Consider the following 19,123-nt stretch of genomic DNA (forward strand, 5'->3'; position numbering starts at 1 on the left):
TTGCAAAAATTCTTTTGCTTGTCTCTTTCTTCCTAATGGTGTCACCAGAGTTTTGCAACTGTTGCTCGCGATTTAGCGAATTATTTTTACCCGTAGCGCTTTTACAAACTTCAAGGTTTTCGCAAGTGTAATTATGTTTGTAAGTGCATCGTACCAGTGAAAATTTGTGTTAATTTGTTACGGAACTTAATTAATTAATTAGTGCCAAATTCTTTAGTTTTTGTTTTGTATTAACATCACGTTTTCAGTGACTCTGAGTATGAATCAGTAAACTGAAACAAAGTCCATCACTATGTAGCTGTTTTCAGCATTTTAAGACATGTTTGAAACATGAAACATTTTACGTGATCATTGTTGTTTTTCAATTTAACATTGAAATATTTTTGGCAAAGGCGCCTGCTTTTGTTGACTGTGTTGCGGTTGGTGAATTTTTATTAAAATGGAAGTAAACAGCTGGAGGTCATGACTTTTTGTTTAAGTTTTTCCCCAATTTACAAGTAAAAAATTTTATAGAACATTTGCGACTGAAAACTAATTGAACAAATATTTGGAAGGTCTTAATTTATTACTAACGTGATGATTTTTAGGAAAAACAACATGTTAGTAAAGTTATAAAACATAAACATAGACTTTGTTGGGAAGTTGGGAAATTTGTCGCTAGGTTGTGTAGAAATAGTTTAAGAAACTCACAGGACCTTTATTAAAGAACAAACAACATGTAGCATAGCAATTAATTTGTCTTTATTGTTATAATTAGTAAATTACATAAACAACTTTTAGTAACGGAACATTACAATGCGGACTCAACTTTGTGTTTTCTTTTCTTATGTGAATTATAATAGTATTGAATAAATGCACTTCTCATGGTCGTTTCTAGTGAAACCACAATTACATCTTCTAATAACTACTATTGTTTACTAAAAATTTGGCGAAGTTTTACATTTATGAATACGTGGGAAGCTAAATGTTAAACTCTTCAGTTCACAAGTTTTATTTGTTACTAAAGGTTGTAGCTTCTTTAGCCGACAGTTTTAGGGGTGAGAAATGTTTCTATTTGCATATAAATGAGCAAAAGTTACAATTCGTTTTGTTAATTGATACTGGCAGACAACCGTATCTTGACCTCCAAAGTTCGTTCTACTGCCGCATTTTAAAACTAGGCGATAGTGACGCTCAACTGCTGACATCAGTTATCTTCTGTTTCAGATGGATTTGTCTTCCTTATCATGCACAAACAGGATGGGCGCAGTTTTATAACTTTTCAACAACGCTAAATGACTTTCGTCAAACTCAAACAAAATGTTACATTTGGTGTTATTACTTCCATTTTTAATTAGCCCTTTAGCAGCCCTTTTAGAAGGTCCCAATGTATGCACGACGCAAGAGTCGTAAGTTATTTATAAGGGAGATGGATACAATTTTACCGATTTTTCCAAAAGGTATACGACGACTGTTCGAGTTTCGGAACAACAACCATATCAAGTGAGAGAATACGTGTGGTGTCTGAATGTTCCACCCAGATGTTCAAAGTACAAAATCAAGTTCAAAACCGTGTACAAAACACAAAATTTAGTTAAATTTAGACCGGTGGATGAATGCTGCAAAGGATACACGAAAAGCAGCTCGGAGGATAGGTGTATACCGGTGTGTTCGCATGACTGTGTTCATGGAACATGTACAGCACCCGAACAGTGTCTTTGTGAGAGCGGCTACGGGGGACCTTACTGTGATATTAGTGAGTTGTTTTAACTTTACGACCAATTATTTTCACGTTAACGTTCGTTCGCCTCGTTCATTCAATTTATTTTAAATCAGAGGAAAATGTACTATCTTTAAAACCGTAGAGTACACACATTTAATACTGTGTATTTATGCAATGTAAATAAATACGATCGTTATAAGTTACTTTATCATGGGAAGATCAAAATGTTCTACTTTCATGAGTACACTCAACAAATAATAATTTTTACCACAATTACATTAACTTAACAGTGAAGAGACCGAGATAAATGACTAGGAAGCAACAGTTCAAGGCTGGATCAACGGATAATCTATTTTTATTGTGACATTAAAAAAAATTCCGGTAACATTTTTATTCAGAATGGCAAAGTTTTATCAAAAAAGATTTGTTAAAGTCAATTTCATTTCTCGTATAAACAAATAAGGTTATTTGTGGTATAATTACAATGGTTACAGTTGTTGCAACTATGTAGTGTTTTTCTATATTTATCTCCGGAATATCAGAAATACGTGTGTTAATTTTTACCGGTAACATAGCTCATAAATAAAAGATTTTTTTATATGTAATTTTTTAATAGGAGTTTCGACAATTTACGTAAAATATGGAAAAGATATCATCAGCTTTTTCATTTTAACGGACGGGACATTTTCTACAATTGTTTCGACGATTTTATTTTTATTTTTTACGAGTAGTATTAGTAGAAATGAATTTTTCTGTATAGGAACTTAGTACCAGTTAAATTGCAACTTACAATTAGAGCTACATTTTTAAAATTTGAAATACAAACAGAAAAAAGAAATACAAATTTCTATAGTTGAACAACTGTTATAAAATTTTGTTAATTTAAGACACTAATTCGAGTAACTATTTTTAAAGTAAAAAATAGATGTTGTTGAAATTTAAAACCACAAAACCTAAGAATAAGGCAATGTGTAACGACTAAATATGACGGACGGGACAAAAAATCTTGTGTGTAAAAATAGTTCTAAATAATTTATTCATACAGGTTTTAATTATTAAAAACTAACAATATTAAAATTCGACAGTGGAAATTAAAAATATTTGGTTTTGTTAAACAAAGTAAGGAATAAGAACAACATTTTATGTTTACGTTGACGGATGAAACAGCAAAATATATAAAAATAATTCGATATTAAAATTCGACAGTGGAAATTAAAAATATTTGGTTTTGTTAAACAAAGTAGGGAATAAGAATAACATTTTATGTTTACGTTGACGGATGAAACAGCAAAAGATATAAAAATAAAAAATGAAAAAATATTACTAATCAATTTACTTACCAATTTCCATTTTCTAAACTTCCAGAAACTAGAAAAACTCTGTTCTTAATAACTATTTTACAATTTTATATCAATCTTATATAAAAAAATAATTCGGTAAAATGCGACTTTGGCTTTCTTTTTTATAATTTTGAAAGAGCTAATACTCGTAGTACGTCAGTAGTTTATGTATCCAGTTATCGTCTACAATGTATGTAAATTTTAGAATCCAATAAATTACTTCAATTTAAATGATATTTTCTCCCTAAAACCCTTTTTTCGTAAAAAATTTCAGTGTTAGGTTGCATATTTCCTGGGATACACACGTAATTGACGTAATTAACACACCTATTTTTGGTACACCCAAAATATCGAATTGAAAAGAAATTTTATCGACTCAAAAACGTTCTCGCATTCGGCTTCGTGGATACAATTCAAATTTATTCACTTTTACCGTAAACAGCTATTAGTTTTGAGCTGTTATTACGTATTTTATGAAATGGTAATTCTTTAATTAAAAAATAAATCAATGTTGTGCACATACGTTCACACTTTGTGGATTATTTCGGCTATTTTCAAAACGATTTCAAGAGTGACATGAGTAATAATATTACGGTTTTCAAAAACGAGTTTATATTTTAGAACAGATTTTTCGCACATTTTTATCTTTCAGATAACCTACATTCATTTTTATGGCAATAGGCGATAAAAATCAAATAAACAAACAGGAAAATGTACTTCGGTTATTTACTAATACCTGAGTGCATTTATTTGCATTATTATAATACTTGTTTATTTCTGATACGTTTCCTTATTTGATCTGCATTTTTGCACAGGTGACGGATACGTTACTTATTTTTTTCCCATTTATTAGTTTTTGTTCACAACAGTTATAGTTAAATGTTATTAAAGTAATAAATGATCGGTTGTATCATTAATTCATTATATTTCTTCATTTAACACATTTACATAATAAATTTCCATTCACTTTTTTTTAAACCCCGTTTGAAAAAATAACCGCATGAAAGATGGAATTAAAAATTAAAACCCATTTTTTCATTTCGGATGATTTGCATTAAATTACTGAACGTAATTGAACACGTAACAAATCACTCGAAACATTTCTCAGTGAAATCCGCTAGCGGAACTGAGCCAAGGAATTTCTGGTATCATTGATTTCCTATAAAAGATCAAAACAACTTTACATAACGCACCATTTTTCCTCAAATTCGACGCTTTCACAAGTGAAAAAATTCCAGCATGCCCCAAAGGCTTATGGGGTCGCGAGTGCCAAAACCACTGCGAATGCCAGAATAACTCCACGTGCGACCCGTTTGATGGAACATGTCGTTGCGCTCGTGGTTGGATCGGCACACATTGCGAAATGAAATGTCATAAAGGTAGCTACGGTCAAGACTGTGCGGAGAAATGTAGGTGTGTTCACGGCGAATGTGATCACGTCTCGGGGGAATGTCGTTGCAGCTCTGGCTGGACAGGACCACTGTATTACACATAACCAATTTTCGATTTTTCGATAATCGGCGACTTTCAGTTGCGACGACTCTTGTCCTCTCGGCAAACACGGAAGCGAATGCAAGTCGGAATGTCGGTGCCAGAACGACGGAACTTGCGATCCCGAAACGGGTCAATGTTTCTGCAAACCGGGCTGGACTGGCCCCGTTTGCGCAAACAGGTGTCCTTTCGGGTTCTGGGGCGAAAATTGCGCCCAGCCTTGCGGGTGCTACAACGGCGCTTCCTGCCATCATGTCACTGGGGAGTGCGAGTGTCAACCTGGCTTTACAGGGGACAAGGTTTGGTTTCAGGAGTTGGGAATTTTTCGTGAACTGTTTTTCCAGTGCTTGGATACTTGTCCGGAGGGAACGTGGGGCTTGAACTGTAGTGAGGCTTGTGCCTGTCAGAATGGGGCTAAATGCTCGAATTTAAACGGACAGTGTGCGTGTTCGCACGGGTGGGAAGGCAAGTTTTGCGAGGCTAGGGCTTGTCCTGACGATTTTTGGGGCTACAAGTGCAAAAATCCCTGCCAGTGCAATCGCGACAACACGGAAATGTAGGTGGAAGGGTATTGTGGTTTTTGTATTATTTGTTGTACGTAGGTGTCATCCGTGGACGGGGGAATGTATTTGCAAGGCTGGGTGGAATAGTAAGGATTGTTCCAGACCGTGTCCTTTACTTACTTACGGTAAAGGGTGTCACGGTTTGTGCAAATGTAAGAACAACGCTCAATGTTCGCCTGTTAATGGCACGTGTTTGTGTCCTCCCGGGTTCACTGGGGATGATTGTGGCCAAACTTGTCCCGATAATACCTTCGGAGAGGATTGTTCACAGAAATGCGATTGTATGTTGGTAAAATGGTCACACTTGTAGGTTTTTAATTGTTATTATAGGTAAAAATGGAGCAACCTGTTCGAGCGAGACAGGACAGTGTCAGTGTACCGCTGGTTGGGAAGGTCAGCAGTGTGATCGACCCTGCAGTAACTATTCCTACGGTATACAATGTACTAAACAGTGTGCTTGCAAAAATGGAGCTTCATGTAATCCCCAAAATGGTTAGCTTCACTAATTTTTAACACTGTTTGACTAGTCAAGCACTTTAGTTGATTTGTTTTTGTTTCTTGCATGTGTGTGTTTTATCAGGAACTTGTACCTGTGGAGCAGGATTTACTGGTCAGTTTTGCGAAAATAAATGCGAGTCGGGATTTTTTGGCGTTAACTGCGAACAAAGGTGCCAATGCGAACAAGGAAATTACATTGGCTGCGATCCAGTCAGTGGCAAATGCATTTGTAAACCAGACTGGAAAGGTACAATTACTCAAGTAGTTCATTCGCTCACACGGCCGCTCATTTGATAAATCATTACATAACACTGCATGGTCTAGTAACATCTATTTTTAAAATCGCCAACTTTAAATTCAATCGCAAAGATTGAATTTAACGCTGTGAATTGTAAAACACCCTGTCGGTTTTATGTAGGTGTCCGTTGCGAAAGTCGGTGTCCGCCGGGCAAGTTCGGCCCCGATTGCAAAGAAATTTGCAATTGCAAGAACAACAGCTCGTGTGACCCAGAATCTGGGAAATGTTACTGTGCCAGAGGGTGGCAAGGGGAAGACTGTTCCCAACCGTGTGACAAGGGTTATTATGGCATCGGTTGCAAGGAAGTATGTCCCGAAGTTAGCGAAATAGCCATGGGGAACAAGACATGTGACCACATCACTGGAGAATACGTCTGTCCAGCTGGTTATATCGGGATCACATGCGAGCATCCCTGTCCACTTGGGACATTCGGCAAAAACTGCAAAAATAACTGCTCGTGCCGAAACGGCGGTGACTGCCACCATGTCACAGGTGAATTATTTTTCTACTGATTTTTTTGTTTATTTACAATTAACTGGGTTCCATTTATAATAAGTTACCTGTTTTTGGTTTTTTAATTTTTGAAAAATAAAAGAAATATACATTTTTACGTCACTTATAAAATGATGAATTCACATTTTTTTACGTATTTGGTTCGTTCATATTCAAAATAAAAAGCACAGTTTGAAAGGCCTTCTAATCATAAAAGAAAAATGATATCGTTCCATTTAAAGAATTTTTGGATGACGCCATATTGGCCGCCATGACTGATCCAGTTACGTCAAATTTGAGCTAGATTAAAATGCTAAGTTACCCGTTTTTGCATTTTTTGTACTTTTAAAAAATAAAAGATTTACGAATTTTGCGTTACTATTAAAATATTTGTTCAGGTGAGTGCCAGTGTTTGCCGGGTTGGGTGGGCAAAAACTGCACTACACCTTGTGAACCTGGAAGATTCGGAATGAACTGTAGCCAACATTGCAAGTGTTCGAATAAGGGTCAGTGTCGCCGAAACGATGGTGTTTGCAAATGTCAGCCTGGATGGACGGGAACCCAGTGCACTGAAAGTAAGTCCACATGGGTTAAATTACCGCAATTGTGACAATTTCCGTTTCAAGTTTGCCCCGAGGGATATTACGGGGATCATTGCATGGCTCCATGCGAATGCAAGAACGATAATTTCGTCTGTCACCCAGCGAAGGGTTGCGTTTGCCGTCACGGTTTCGACGGCGACGATTGTGACACACCCATTCTTTTGAGTCGAGTTCACTCGACTGAAGAAAATTCAAACATTGGTAGTGTTATCGCTGGTGTTATTGTTGCCATTATTGCAATAGTGGCCGCCGGCTGTATTTTTGTATACTACCGGAGACGCGTATCAAATCTCAAGACTGAAATTGCTCATGTACAATATATAGCTGATCCTAGCGCGTTTTCGCCGGATCGCAATCATTTCGACAATCCTGTCTATTCGTATCAAGGTGGTGCCAAACGAGACAACGAACATCTCTTGAACAATTCCAAAACAATACGTAACAATTTGCACAAACCGACGAATACGAATTTGGAACGAGCCAGATTAGGGGTGGCTTGTTGCTCGACTGACGATGATGACTTGAAGGGTAGTTACTGTTCGGATGAATTACAGTCGCTGAAAAACAGAGAGGCTGATGCTACGAATCCGAATATTTATCACAGTATTGACAAAATCGATCATGTTTATGACGAAATCAAACAGAAGGATGTTAAAGATATAGGTAAGATTTTATAAGTTTTTTTTTAAAGCTTTTAATTATCTTGGTTTATTGTCTGTCTGTATTATATTTTGCGGGAAAAATTTGGGGAGGGGGGTTTGATACCCGCACAAATTGAAATTTTTAAACATATGTACTGTCACATTATAAAATATTTTAATTTAATTAATAATTTATAAACAATTAAGTAAAAAAATAAATATCTCAATTCGGGGGTTGTTTCCAAACAAGCCGAAATTTTGCATGCACACGTAATTGTTTTGACGTTACGTGAAATACAGAGGTGGAACCAATTTCTCATAACTATTATTTTTTACTTTTTGTGTATTTTTATTACTAATAAAAAAATTTAAACGCAGGTATTTCCGTTTGGAAATAATTCCATGTAAGTTATTTGTGGTGGCTTTGCGTCATTGAATGCATGTTTTGCAATTTGTTTAACGCGATATTAATCAAAACTAATTTTTGTAGAGTTGGAGTATGATCACTTAGATTATACAAGGCCGGTAACTACGTTAAAACCTCATTATCAGAGGATGGCGAGTCCGTTTGGGTCGAGAGACTTGACGAAAGGTGATAAATCGGAGACTGAATGAAGATATTGAGATGACATATTTGTATATTAATGTGTGTGTTCGTTTTTAACATTTAAAATGCTCATTAACGGTAATAGATGTAGATCTCCCATTAAGCATTTACTTTTAACTCATGTCATTTTATATATGCAAGCGATAACGTACTATTTTATGTATAGTATGTGTAATTTTCTTAGGAGATATTCTCTAATTGATAAGTAATATTTTAAGTGAGTGTATGTTTATTATGTTTTATTTCGTTTTGCAATATGTGTATCAGAGCAATAATTTTCTTAGCATATCAAATATTAAGTAAGGTGAAGATATGTATAATGTAGGATTTAATTTTCCAACTTATTTTAAGTAATGATGTGGATTACCCACTTTTGTCATTTAATGATATGTATATATACTTTCCTTTTAATTTATGTAATACCTTCTGTGATAAGTATAAAATAAATTTTATCTTTGAACCGAGCGAGTTTGTCTGATTTTAACACCTTAATTATCTTGTGCAAGATGAAGAAAGCGAAAATTTTTTATGTAATATTTTATTCAGTCATTCTTATAAAGTATAATATGTGTACAAAACTTTCACATTCATTCCGACGCACTCTTAAACACAATAATTAAAAATAATTACATCAGCAGAAGTCTACTTAATTACAATAACTACAATAATAATTAATATTTCGATTTGTATAAAAAAGTAAAAAGACAGTTTCGTGACTATAAATAATAAGCGGATGAAGGTACGAGAATTACAAATATGTAAAATTACATCACACAACATAACTGAACATATTGTTAATATTTTACATTAATATAATTTAACAACTATGGTAGTACTTATAATAAACATATTAACAAGAAAAAATTGTTCACTAGAAATTTGTTGTGCTACTTGAGCATTTAATAAATTGCTGACCAGATTTAACTATTGACCTTCACTGTCACTGTCACTTTTATCTGGAAAATGTTAGTGTTAGTACCACTCACACTCATTACTTACTCATTACCTTTCTTGCCTGGGTAAGCATGCCGTTTAAGTCTATCGTATAAGTCGTCTTTTGTACCGTAAATACTGGCGTTCGATCTAGCTAAACTATTCATTTTCCCATTCACTCCATTGTGGAGGCTTTCCTTCATGTACGTCTCGTTGTAAAAGTTGGGCATTTCCCAGCCGTCCTCTTCGTCATCGTAATAGTGAGCGTAGGTCGAGTGGTGGCTCGGGGCTATGCTTTCAGCGTATGGGGTCGGAGCTCCGTAGTAGAAATTGACTTGAGATCCGTTCTGGTCAGTCGCGGGGGTGAGCAGTTTCTTTGGTTCTTTCCTGCGATGAGACCTGCACCGAAAATAGTAACTCTCTAATAGCACAATCAGTGTGTTTACCTTGCACAGATCATCCAAATTAGCAAAACGATGATAATTATGATAACGACAGCTAGAGCAATGCCGGTGGCAATGTACGCAAATTCGGACTTTTCGGTACAGTGACGACCGGTGAAGCTGCCAATGCAACGACACGACGGTTGACCTCTTATATCCTTGACACAGACGCCGTCGTTGTCGCAATAACCATCACAAACGTCGCTACACTCGTGGCCAGTACCATTGAACCCGGTGTTGCACTCGCAGCGGAATTCTCCCGTTTCTGGATTTAACAAACAATGGGCATTGGCGTCGCAGTGCATGCCCGACCCGCTCATGGTGCAAGGGTTAATGCATTCGGCTTTGCTGGTCTGGAATTGATGCGTATTATTAGCTTAGTCGCGGTACTTATTTAACAAACTCAAGAGGAATCAACTATTGAGTCAATCAAACTTAGTGGTACTTACCGCTGCGGTACTCTTCGTGCTTGTATTTTCCGGACAGCGAATACAAGTTGTTTGTTGCGACTCGGACTGGTAGTACCCTTTCTTGCACGGGATGCAACTGTTTAAAGTACCGTTCAGGTACGTCCCGGGAGTACAAACCGGCAGTGAACACTCTTCAATGGTCATGGCACCCGATTTGGGTGTGGTCCTTCCCAAAGGACACCCTTGACAAGCCGCTTGTATCCCTTGAGTCCTGTAAGTACCTCTGGGGCAGGCTTCACATTTACCATCCAAAGCCAACTGCATGCCACTTTCACACTCGTCTCGGCATTCCTTTTGCGAAACCGCTTCACTAGTGCGGGTGGTTTTGCCCAGCCCGCAGATTTGGCACGAGAAGGAACCTTCTTCCGGTTGATAGAAACCATGACCGCAGCTGCGGCAAAGCCCAGCATCGTGGTCGTAGTACTTTCCAGCAGGACAACGTTCTTTACAATCGGAAGCACTTCGTGCTCCTAATCCCACTGTGACTCCTGCACGTCCGGCAATGACTGGACATTGGATACATTGCAGTTGTCCGGCTTCGCTTTGGTACGTTCCTTGCGGGCAAGGAATGCAAGTCTTTGTTTTCTTATCGTAGTAAGAACCGATGGCACATTGGACGCAGTCTGGGGCCATGACGACTTGTCCCACTGGACAAGCGTAGTCGGATTCCAACACCAGGGATGATGGGTCGGGGACTGTGTTTGGTAGAATGTCGCGAACGTCGAATTGGTCTTCCTCCAAGATCAGTTTTTCGAGTAAATGTTTGACGGTTGAGCGTTCGTTAGTGTTAGAATGTATGACAGGGTCGCTAAAAATTTCATTTGGTTATACTTGAGTTTGGACTAGTTGAAAATGAGTTCACGAAGTGCATGCATGAAATAAGAGTGCTTACTTTACTGCTGGGAAGGAGATTTCTATGTTGTAGGTGTCGCTGGATGATTGCCGTCCTTGGCGGGTAGTTCTACAATACAGAGGACATGCTATGGCTACACATTCACTAACTACAAACTAAAACAGCATGCATACACAGAACTAAGTAGAATAATAATAGGTTTGATGATAAATGAAAATACCATGCTCTTTAACGTAGAACGATGCAAAAAGTCGAAATTATCCCAGTACTTACTTTTCGGCCGGTACGCTAGCTTCAACAACATAGGTACCACCGTCATCTTCATCGTTCGCTTGTCGCACTTGACGACTAGTCCTATGGTCACATTTCACATCAATATTCAACTCCTTACACTCTCGTGTGCCTTCAACCGAGAATGAACAGAAATTCCAGTCTCGGTTCAAACTGTTGACGGCGTTTCGGACCCTCTGTCTGAGTACTCCTTGCCCGGCTTCGTTGCAAAGCACCGAGCTTGGGAACAACATCGAAATTTTGAAGACGCGTTGGGCCGGTTTTGTCGCTAAAGACAATTATTTTTCTCTGATTTTTTCAAAAGAAAGATACTTACCAGAACAAGCAGGGTATACCATGGGAAGATTCGGGTTGGTTGTTGGCCGCCAGAAGCCCTCAGCTCCGCAAGTGTAGAACTTGGGGATTTCTTGCGAGAATCTCAATCCTTGATTGCACGCAATTTCGCATACTTTGAACTGACCACCGGCACCCCAGTCTTTACAGACTTGGACTCCCCCGATCGGATCAGGCAATTCCGGGCAAAATTCAGCTAAAAATCGAAAATATTGCAAATGATGTTCAAATTTAATATGGTCAATTTACATAAGACAGACACTTTGAAGTTGCAAGTGGCCGAATTTCCGGCTTCGTCCAACGCCACGTACGAAATTTGGTAGATACCCCACAGCAGGGTTTGGCCCGGCCTGTGGCCATTCTTTTCTAAAATTTTTGCAACGCCCACATTGTCACTAAAGTGAGGTTCGTCCCACGAAACCAGTGCTGATCCATTCTTTGTGATGATCCATAAATCACCAGGGCAGTATTCAACCTTCGGGGCAATTTTATCGACTTGGAGTTCCTGGCATTTAGCACCGATATAACCCGGAGGACAAACTCTATGGCCACAGTGAGAGGGTACTATTCGTTCGACACCTCCGACTGTTTCTTCGTAGCCAGCCCAAGTCAGGATTAGGCCTCTATAGAGGACGGGTTCGGTCCGACAATCCCTGACTTGTTTTTGGACTTCGTTAGTAACGTCTAAAGCGCGTCCCCAGATTTGCACTTTGGTCAAATGGCCTTGGAAGCCGGATTCGGTGTAAGCTTTGGGGTTACCGGATTGGGGTTTACCTAACGTAACCCAAGCACTAGAAACACGAAATAAATTTAAGGAAATTTTTAATAATAATTTATGTACTATTCGGGTAATTTGCGTCCGCTTCCGTAACCCTCCACTTTGCTGGCAATCAAACCCTCGGTGATTAATTTGAGTTCTCCACCGTTTTCACCATCCCATACAATCGCGATATGGTGCCATTGGGCATCATTTATGGTGGTGTAGTCTCGATAACTGAGATAAACGTCTTGGATGTCGGGGAAGAGTGACACTTGAACACCGTTTGAATGAGCTTGGATTAACGGTTTCCTGTCTTTAGGAATGTGTTTAGATCTGGAATAAAATGTGAGAGTTTGATTTAACAGTGTTACAAGACCACTTACGACACACTATACAACGTGAAGAAAATCCCATTCTCGTCTTTTTGAGTGAACTGAATCCACATTGCAATTGTCAGACTTGATTTAGAACCGGTGTAGAACGGAACGGCTTGAGAGGCTGAGCTTCGTGTCGCGTCGCTAAAGTACAAGTCATAATCCACGGAAATTGCTGGGGACACAATGATTAGGACGAGATTTACAACAATTTTTACTCACTTTTGCGGCAGTCTTCGCCAGTTAGATTGAATGGACATTGACAGTAAAACCGGTCTGTAAGATCGATACAAGTGGCGCTCGGAGGACACGAATTCTCTTTACAATCAATGATATCCTCCTCGCAGTATTTCCCGGTAAATCCTGGAGCACAAACACATTTGAATCCGAACGGATCGTTGGTGCAAGTTGCTCCATTTTTGCACGCATTTGCTTGACAAGCATCGTACTCGTACTGACACCCTATGCCGGTGAATCCATCGGAGCAAGAACAGTTAAGTCCCGATCCAAAATCTTGGCATTTGCCTCCATGCATGCAAGGGTTTCCGATACATCGCTCAGGGGCTGTTTCACACTGTTTGCCGTCAGTTCCCGAGGGACACCTAGCATTTCCCCAATTATTTTTTGCACATTTTTTCGCTAAAAACTACTTACACGCAGAAATAGTCTTGGAAGAGATTGATACATTTGGCATCGTTTTGGCACGGTTTGGAGTAACAACTTCCAATGTCTGTTTCGCAATTGGTACCCGTCCACCCTGGCTGGCAGATACATTTATACGACCCTACATCATCCCGACATGATCCTCCATTTAGACAAGGATCAGATCGGCAGTCGTCAATATTTTCTTCGCAGTACGTGCCAGAGTAGCCCTCGCGACACATGCACACGAATTTATTGTCCAAATCGACGCATCGTTCCGTACCGATGGGATTGCAAGGATCGCTCAAACATTCATCAATCTCGGCCTCACACTGCAAACCGACGAAACCCGGACGACATTTGCACGAAAAACCGTCGACTAAATCGGTGCAACTGGCACCGTTTTGGCATGGTTTCGACGAGCAAAAATCGATGGTGTGTTGGCATTTTTTCCCGGTAAATCCGGGTTCGCACGTGCAGGTGAAGTCATTGATTTCGTCGATACAATGTCCTCCATTCTCGCAAGGATTTTGGGCACAATCATTGATGTTTGATTCGCAAGATTCGCCGGCCCAACCTGGGTAACAGACGCACTCATGGTAGAACAGTTTATCAACACAAATGCCATTTTTGCAAGGATTGCGGCCGCACAGATCGATTTTCTCTTGGCATCGTTTTCCCGTGAACCCTGGAGGACAACTACAGCTAAAGTCGGCAACTAAATCAGTGCAGTTGGCGCCTAGTAGACATGGCTTTTCGGCACAGTCGTCTATGTTGATGTCGCAAGTTTGGCCGTCCCAACCAGGCAGGCATTCACACATGAATCTGCCTTGTTGCAAAGCAATGCAAGTTGCACCGTTATTACAGGGGTTTCCTGAGGCACTGCAAGGGTCAATCTAGAAAAACGGAATGTAGGAATCGGTGTCAAAATTTGATAAATGGGAGAAATACCGTAATGTCACAATCAACTCCAGTGTAACCAGAGCGGCAAAGACAAGTGTAGTTGTTATAGCCTGGTTCGTCTTTACACATTGCTCGTTCTGGGCAAGTGTCATTCCTGCAGTCTGACCTTTCTTCCTGGCAATTAATCCCAGCATAGCCGGGGGCGCATTGACACCTGTAGCCCTGCGGCAAATCGACGCAAGTACCACCGTTATAGCACGGTTGTGAGGAGCATTCGTCAATGTCAATTTCACAACGCCTTCCGGAAAATCCAGCCGGGCAAATACACTGGATGTTGTGACCCAGAGGTACGCAAAGGCCGCCGTGTTGGCAGGCGTTTTCCGTGCATTGCACCGGATGGCATTCATCGCGACCGGTCGCTGCAGGTCCTTCAGTTTTCATATTTGTTGGACATTCATTGCATGACGTTTGTCCGGGTAAGGATTGATAGAAATCGCGTGGGCAGGCGGAACACGGAGCTAGACCGGTTGGGGAGTAGTACCCTGGGCTGCACTTGGGCCTGCAGCGGTCTTTGCCGGGGGCTGCAGGTTGGTACGTAAAGGTATTAGCGGGACAAGCTTGGCAGTCTTTGAAGCCTCCGGTTGGGGGTTCACTTGTGAAACTGTTACGGGGGCACTCTAGACATGGTACTAGGCCCGTGGGGGAGTAAGTACCGTAACCACAGACGGGGATACAATCGTGAACGCTCTTTGAACCCTCTTCGCGAGTGTAGGTACCTTGAGGACAACGGTTACAAGAACCTTGACGGTCCCGATTTTGGTAGTACCCGCGTGGGCAGTATGTGCACTCTTTTTGTTTCTCTCCTGCGTAAGTTCCAGCAGGACAGTGTACTATAATTACACGATGTAATAACTAGTAAATAATTCAGAAGAATGACTTACGGCATCTCGGAACGTCATTAGTGTCCATGTTAAGTACTTCACCTACACTACAAGTGAATCCTCTGATGTTTGTCGAATTCAAAGCTTTGAGTGGCGGGCATTGGTTACCAATTGCAGACACATTTAGTAACGGTTCAATGACAGCATTTGCGTATGGTACCGACAGGTCAAACATTAAGCTCAAAGTACTGCCACAAAGGTCGTACAATTGGGGTTGCCGTACGACCGGTATAATATTCAAAATGTAATCAATTTTCACCACGTTTTCTTTAATTAACGAAGGTACAGCTTTCAAGAACGAGACAGCCATTTTTACGTTAACAGCCGAACATCTTTCTGATAAAATATTGTTAAGATTTGTGTAGTACTGAGAAATCAGCTCGGAATATTGATTGAGACAAGCTGTGGCAACGGCCCCATTTGCCCGATAGTTGACTGTAGCAGTAACGTGATAATCTGCCTGTTGAGTATCTAAAATTTAACCAAAGAAGTACATACTTAAAACGTGATTTACGAGCTTACTTTCTGACACACAGTCTGGTACTACCGATGTCGGAGTCCATGGTGTTTTAGCATCACACGAGAAAGTTTTTACCGGATCACCGTCAGTAAATCTGTAGCCAGGATTACATGTAGCAATACATTGTAACCCTTTATCCCCGGGTAAACAATTTAAAGCTCCATTAACTGGCGGCTTAAGTTCCCAATCAACACAAGGAGTTGCTTGTACCGAGACTTGGAAGTGGCAAGTAGCTCTATTCCCGTATTTGTCTGCCGCAACAACTGTTACATTTTCAAAGGTGCCAATAGCTATAGTAGCTTTATCGGGGATGAAAGTAACAAAGACTTCACCAGAATCATCAGTGGTGTTGATCCTACGGCGAGTTTCGTTGAAATTAACAACGTAACTGTCTTGCCTGTCGACTAATTCGATAACATAGCTTTGAGGACAGCTCAATTTCGGTGGAGTATGGTCTAGAAAATCATCAAGGTTAAGGTTTTCAACACAAAATTGTGGAAAATAGTACCAGGAACTGTGATGTTTATTTCACAAATGGCCACATTTCCGTCGTAATCGAACGCGACGTATTTAACTACGGTGTCTTGGAAAACATACATTGGTGTTTTAAAGTTTGCCGGTTTGACTTCAAGCCGGGCAATACTTCCGGAATTATCAACCGCGGTTGGTTCTGTGAAATTGATTGGGAGAAGTCCGCCGTTGGCATCTTTTTGTACAACAATAGGTTGTTGTGGGCAGTTTTGGAAAACAGGTGTCTCGTTATCTGAATAAATTTACTTAATACTGTAAACAGATAAGGCATTTGGATCTTACCAACGCACGGAGAGTACCCATAGTCGTAACCCAAGAGTGGTTCCGTGTCGGGTTCATCGCAACCCATCAGTTCGAATTTCAGACACGCATTGTCCATATAGCTCACAATTCCTAAAATAACGAATCTGGCTTGGACATATTTAGGGAGTGAAATCATTGCTAGTTCTCCGTAGTTTCCGGGATCTCTCATCGTGAGATTAAAATTGGGGAAATAGACTACGTAATTCTCATTTTCCGCTTGTTTGTAGAAGAATCTGATCTCAGTGGGCCGTCCGACGATATCATTAGTAACAACGCCTTTTACTAGAATGGCTTTAACGCGATACACTTTTCCCAAATCGACACTAACATAAGTAAAAGCTTCTTGTTTTCCGCACCATCCCGTGACCGAATTCAACCTAATATTCCTCGCTTCGTAATTCGGTCTTTCACTAGTTGCGTTAATAGCGGAATCTGGAATTCTCCCCGAGGCAAGTCCAAGAGGTCTCACGACTTTACACTCCGGGTCTCGCACGCAAGTTATCGGTCTGGGATTAATTAAAATATACCCAGGCCTGTTGCAACCGAAACTGACTTCAGAGCCTTGCTCGTAGCTGCGGGCGATTTGATGACCATCACTTGGACGTCCCGGGTCTTCACAAACGGGACCCTCGCAGCGTAAATCACCGAAATCCCATACGGAATTTGCTTGGCATCGGACGATATTATCATGTTTGCTACTTTGACCAGCTAGTTTGAAAGTGTTTTGACAACCGAAGAAAAAAGACGATTGGTATTTGGTATCGACGTATTTTCCATATTCGGCCCCGGGAGTAGGTGGGGGGATTCCACAGTCGGCGCGGGGGCACGATGGGGGAGCACCGCTCAACCAATAATCGGGGAAACCCTAAATTTTTATTTCAGTACTGCTTTGTGTAATAGGAAGAAAGGGGTCTTACGGGTTTAGGGTCATAGACGCATTGCCTGAAACCGGACGTATAAGTTCCTCTTAATTTCCGTCCGGTACTACCGCAAGTCAAAGTGACGTTCTCTCTAAACGGTACTAAAACGCTACTTTCGTCAGCTCTTAATATTTTTAGGCCTTCATTTTTATCATCAGGTAGTGAAACGCATTTAGCATCTGGAATTATTTCTTCGTAAAACTAAGCTAATTTAAGTAAATAAGTACTTACATGAACATTCGGGCATAGTACCGTTCCAGTTTCCGGTGGAAGTACACAAAAGTGCAGAGGATCCGGATAAAACATACCCGAAGTTGCACTGGAACCTGACTAGGTCACCAAAGTGGTACTTTTCTTTCGTTGATAAGATGACTCCGTTTTCGGGCGCTGATAAACTCGGACACATCACCGGAACACACGATTTGTTTACTTGGTACGTATCACCATCTCTTAACCCGTTTTCGGATTTTTCAATATAGTACGCAGCGGTACCGTTTCCCGCATAAAGCTCGAACCCGACATTGCAACTACACGAAAAGTCCCCGGCACTGTTAATACACTTTTGGTCGCACCCGCCGTTATCAACCGCACATTCGTTAATATCAGCACATTCCAACCTGGTACAGCCCATAACTTCGAGTTTCAAGCATGGCGCAACAACGTAATCTTGAACCTTGAACTTGATGTATTGTGCTTCAATTGGTACAGGGAGATTTAATATCGATAAAGTAGGTTCCAAAATTCTGAATTCAACTGCGGTACCATCGGGATTTCTGTAATCTTTGAACACATCAGTGAGGTCATCGGTGTATTGGATCCGAACGGCTGAAGTGAAAGCGAGACTGCCGTCAGGACGTGGTACGCTTGTTGTTCTAAATCCTCGGATTATAGTTGGGGCTTTCAAGTCGATGAGTACCCAGTTGGAACCCGGCTCGTTGGTATTTCCACACCAACCTACACCACTGTTAAGACGCACCATCTAAAAAATTCCAATACAGTTTGTTCTTATTGAGAAAAAGTGAAGAGTACCGTTTTATCGTATCCAGATTCGCTGCTTGAAACTGTAATTGCCTCATCTGGAATTCCGCCGTTAGTGAGACCGAGATCGCCAACTGGTCGGCATTCTAACGTAGGCGAGAAGCCTTTGCGACATTTGCAATGGAACGAACCGGGCGAGTTGATACATTCAGTCGAGGCACTGTCACACTGACTACTGATACATTCATTGATATCCTCACACTTCGGAGGGTTGTTGAAAATTTGGTTTTCACCACATCTCAGGATGTTGTTGCCCACAAGTTTGTAACCTTTGTAACACTGGACACGGGCTTCGTCATTAAAGAAATAAGAACGGGAAGTGTCAGTGAAAAACCCGTTTTTGATTTCGGGGAACTCGGGACATTTAGCTCCTGAAATTGAAACAGTTTTGGTACCCACATTTATCAATCATGAAAGTCGTACTTGAACATGTTGGTACTTCACCAGACCAGGTGCCATTACTCATACATAGGATTACAGGTGGTCCTGTTCTTATGTATCCAGGTTCACACTCGTATCGCACTATGGTTCCGTACGAACGGCCTTGGCCGTTTAATATCGTAACATTAGCGTGCGGTACTTCCGGAAGCGCAGCACATTGAGATGCTATAAATTCCAATTTAGAAAAAACAAA

General features: G+C 40.4%; 2 protein-coding genes across 6 annotated transcripts; one reads left to right on the plus strand and one right to left on the minus strand.

Moving 5' to 3' along the window:
• The first annotated feature begins 122 nt into the window (after positions 1 to 122).
• LOC135267620 (protein draper-like) lies at positions 123 to 8,699 on the plus strand. Of its 4 annotated transcripts, XM_064359667.1 has the most exons (14): positions 123 to 139; positions 1,207 to 1,388; positions 1,440 to 1,735; positions 4,281 to 4,524; positions 4,574 to 4,832; positions 4,878 to 5,089; positions 5,136 to 5,377; positions 5,427 to 5,588; positions 5,677 to 5,841; positions 6,013 to 6,384; positions 6,783 to 6,959; positions 7,011 to 7,649; positions 8,006 to 8,031; positions 8,118 to 8,699. In XM_064359667.1, the coding sequence occupies exons 2-13, from the start codon at positions 1,300 to 1,302 to the stop codon at positions 8,023 to 8,025; spliced, it is 2,877 nt and encodes a 958-aa protein (XP_064215737.1). In that variant the 5' UTR covers positions 123 to 139; positions 1,207 to 1,299; the 3' UTR covers positions 8,026 to 8,031; positions 8,118 to 8,699. The 4 variants fall into 4 exon arrangements, with proteins under 4 accessions (XP_064215737.1, XP_064215736.1, XP_064215738.1 ...); XM_064359666.1 differs by lacking the exons at positions 123 to 139; positions 8,006 to 8,031; XM_064359668.1 differs by lacking the exons at positions 123 to 139; positions 5,677 to 5,841; positions 8,006 to 8,031.
• Positions 8,700 to 8,766: 67 nt separating this feature from the next.
• Positions 8,767 to 19,090, minus strand: LOC135267619 (sushi, von Willebrand factor type A, EGF and pentraxin domain-containing protein 1-like). 2 transcript variants are annotated; one of them, XM_064359664.1, is made up of 21 exons: positions 18,913 to 19,090; positions 18,481 to 18,860; positions 17,683 to 18,430; positions 17,449 to 17,630; positions 16,511 to 17,396; positions 16,206 to 16,460; positions 15,700 to 16,152; positions 15,178 to 15,648; positions 14,285 to 15,126; positions 13,346 to 14,229; positions 12,914 to 13,293; positions 12,701 to 12,866; positions 12,399 to 12,650; positions 11,807 to 12,348; positions 11,541 to 11,753; positions 11,207 to 11,492; positions 10,973 to 11,041; positions 10,060 to 10,888; positions 9,614 to 9,963; positions 9,241 to 9,566; positions 8,768 to 9,190 (listed from the first exon to the last, which is right to left on the minus strand). In XM_064359664.1, the coding sequence occupies exons 1-21, from the start codon at positions 18,953 to 18,955 to the stop codon at positions 9,159 to 9,161; spliced, it is 8,589 nt and encodes a 2,862-aa protein (XP_064215734.1). In that variant the 5' UTR covers positions 18,956 to 19,090; the 3' UTR covers positions 8,768 to 9,158. The 2 variants fall into 2 exon arrangements, with proteins under 2 accessions (XP_064215735.1, XP_064215734.1); XM_064359665.1 differs by lacking the exon at positions 10,973 to 11,041 and having other exon boundaries at positions 8,767 to 9,190.
• Positions 19,091 to 19,123: the final 33 nt, after the last annotated feature.

The sequence above is a fragment of the Tribolium castaneum genome, unplaced genomic scaffold (genome assembly GCF_031307605.1).
Source record: "Tribolium castaneum strain GA2 unplaced genomic scaffold, icTriCast1.1 ptg000062l, whole genome shotgun sequence".
Classification (NCBI taxonomy): domain Eukaryota; kingdom Metazoa; phylum Arthropoda; class Insecta; order Coleoptera; family Tenebrionidae; genus Tribolium; species Tribolium castaneum.

Excerpts from the sequence above, each read along its gene's own strand:
- LOC135267619 (XM_064359664.1), bottom strand. The coding sequence starts at position 18,955 with ATGAGTAATGGCACCTGGTCTGGTGAAGTACCAACATGTTCAA. Across the intron at positions 18,861-18,912 it reads TGAAGTACCAACATGTTCAA|GAGCTAAATGTCCCGAGTTC; the intron begins GTACGACTTTCA and ends TTTCAATTTCAG. Across the intron at positions 12,651-12,700 it reads TTCACGTTGTATAGTGTGTC|ATCTAAACACATTCCTAAAG; the intron begins GTAAGTGGTCTT and ends ATTTTATTCCAG.
- LOC135267620 (XM_064359666.1), top strand. The coding sequence starts at position 1,300 with ATGTTACATTTGGTGTTATTACTTCCATTTTTAATTAGCCCTTTAGCA. Across the intron at positions 1,736-4,280 it reads GGGACCTTACTGTGATATTA|CATGCCCCAAAGGCTTATGG; the intron begins GTGAGTTGTTTT and ends AAAAAATTCCAG. Across the intron at positions 4,833-4,877 it reads CTGGCTTTACAGGGGACAAG|TGCTTGGATACTTGTCCGGA; the intron begins GTTTGGTTTCAG and ends CTGTTTTTCCAG.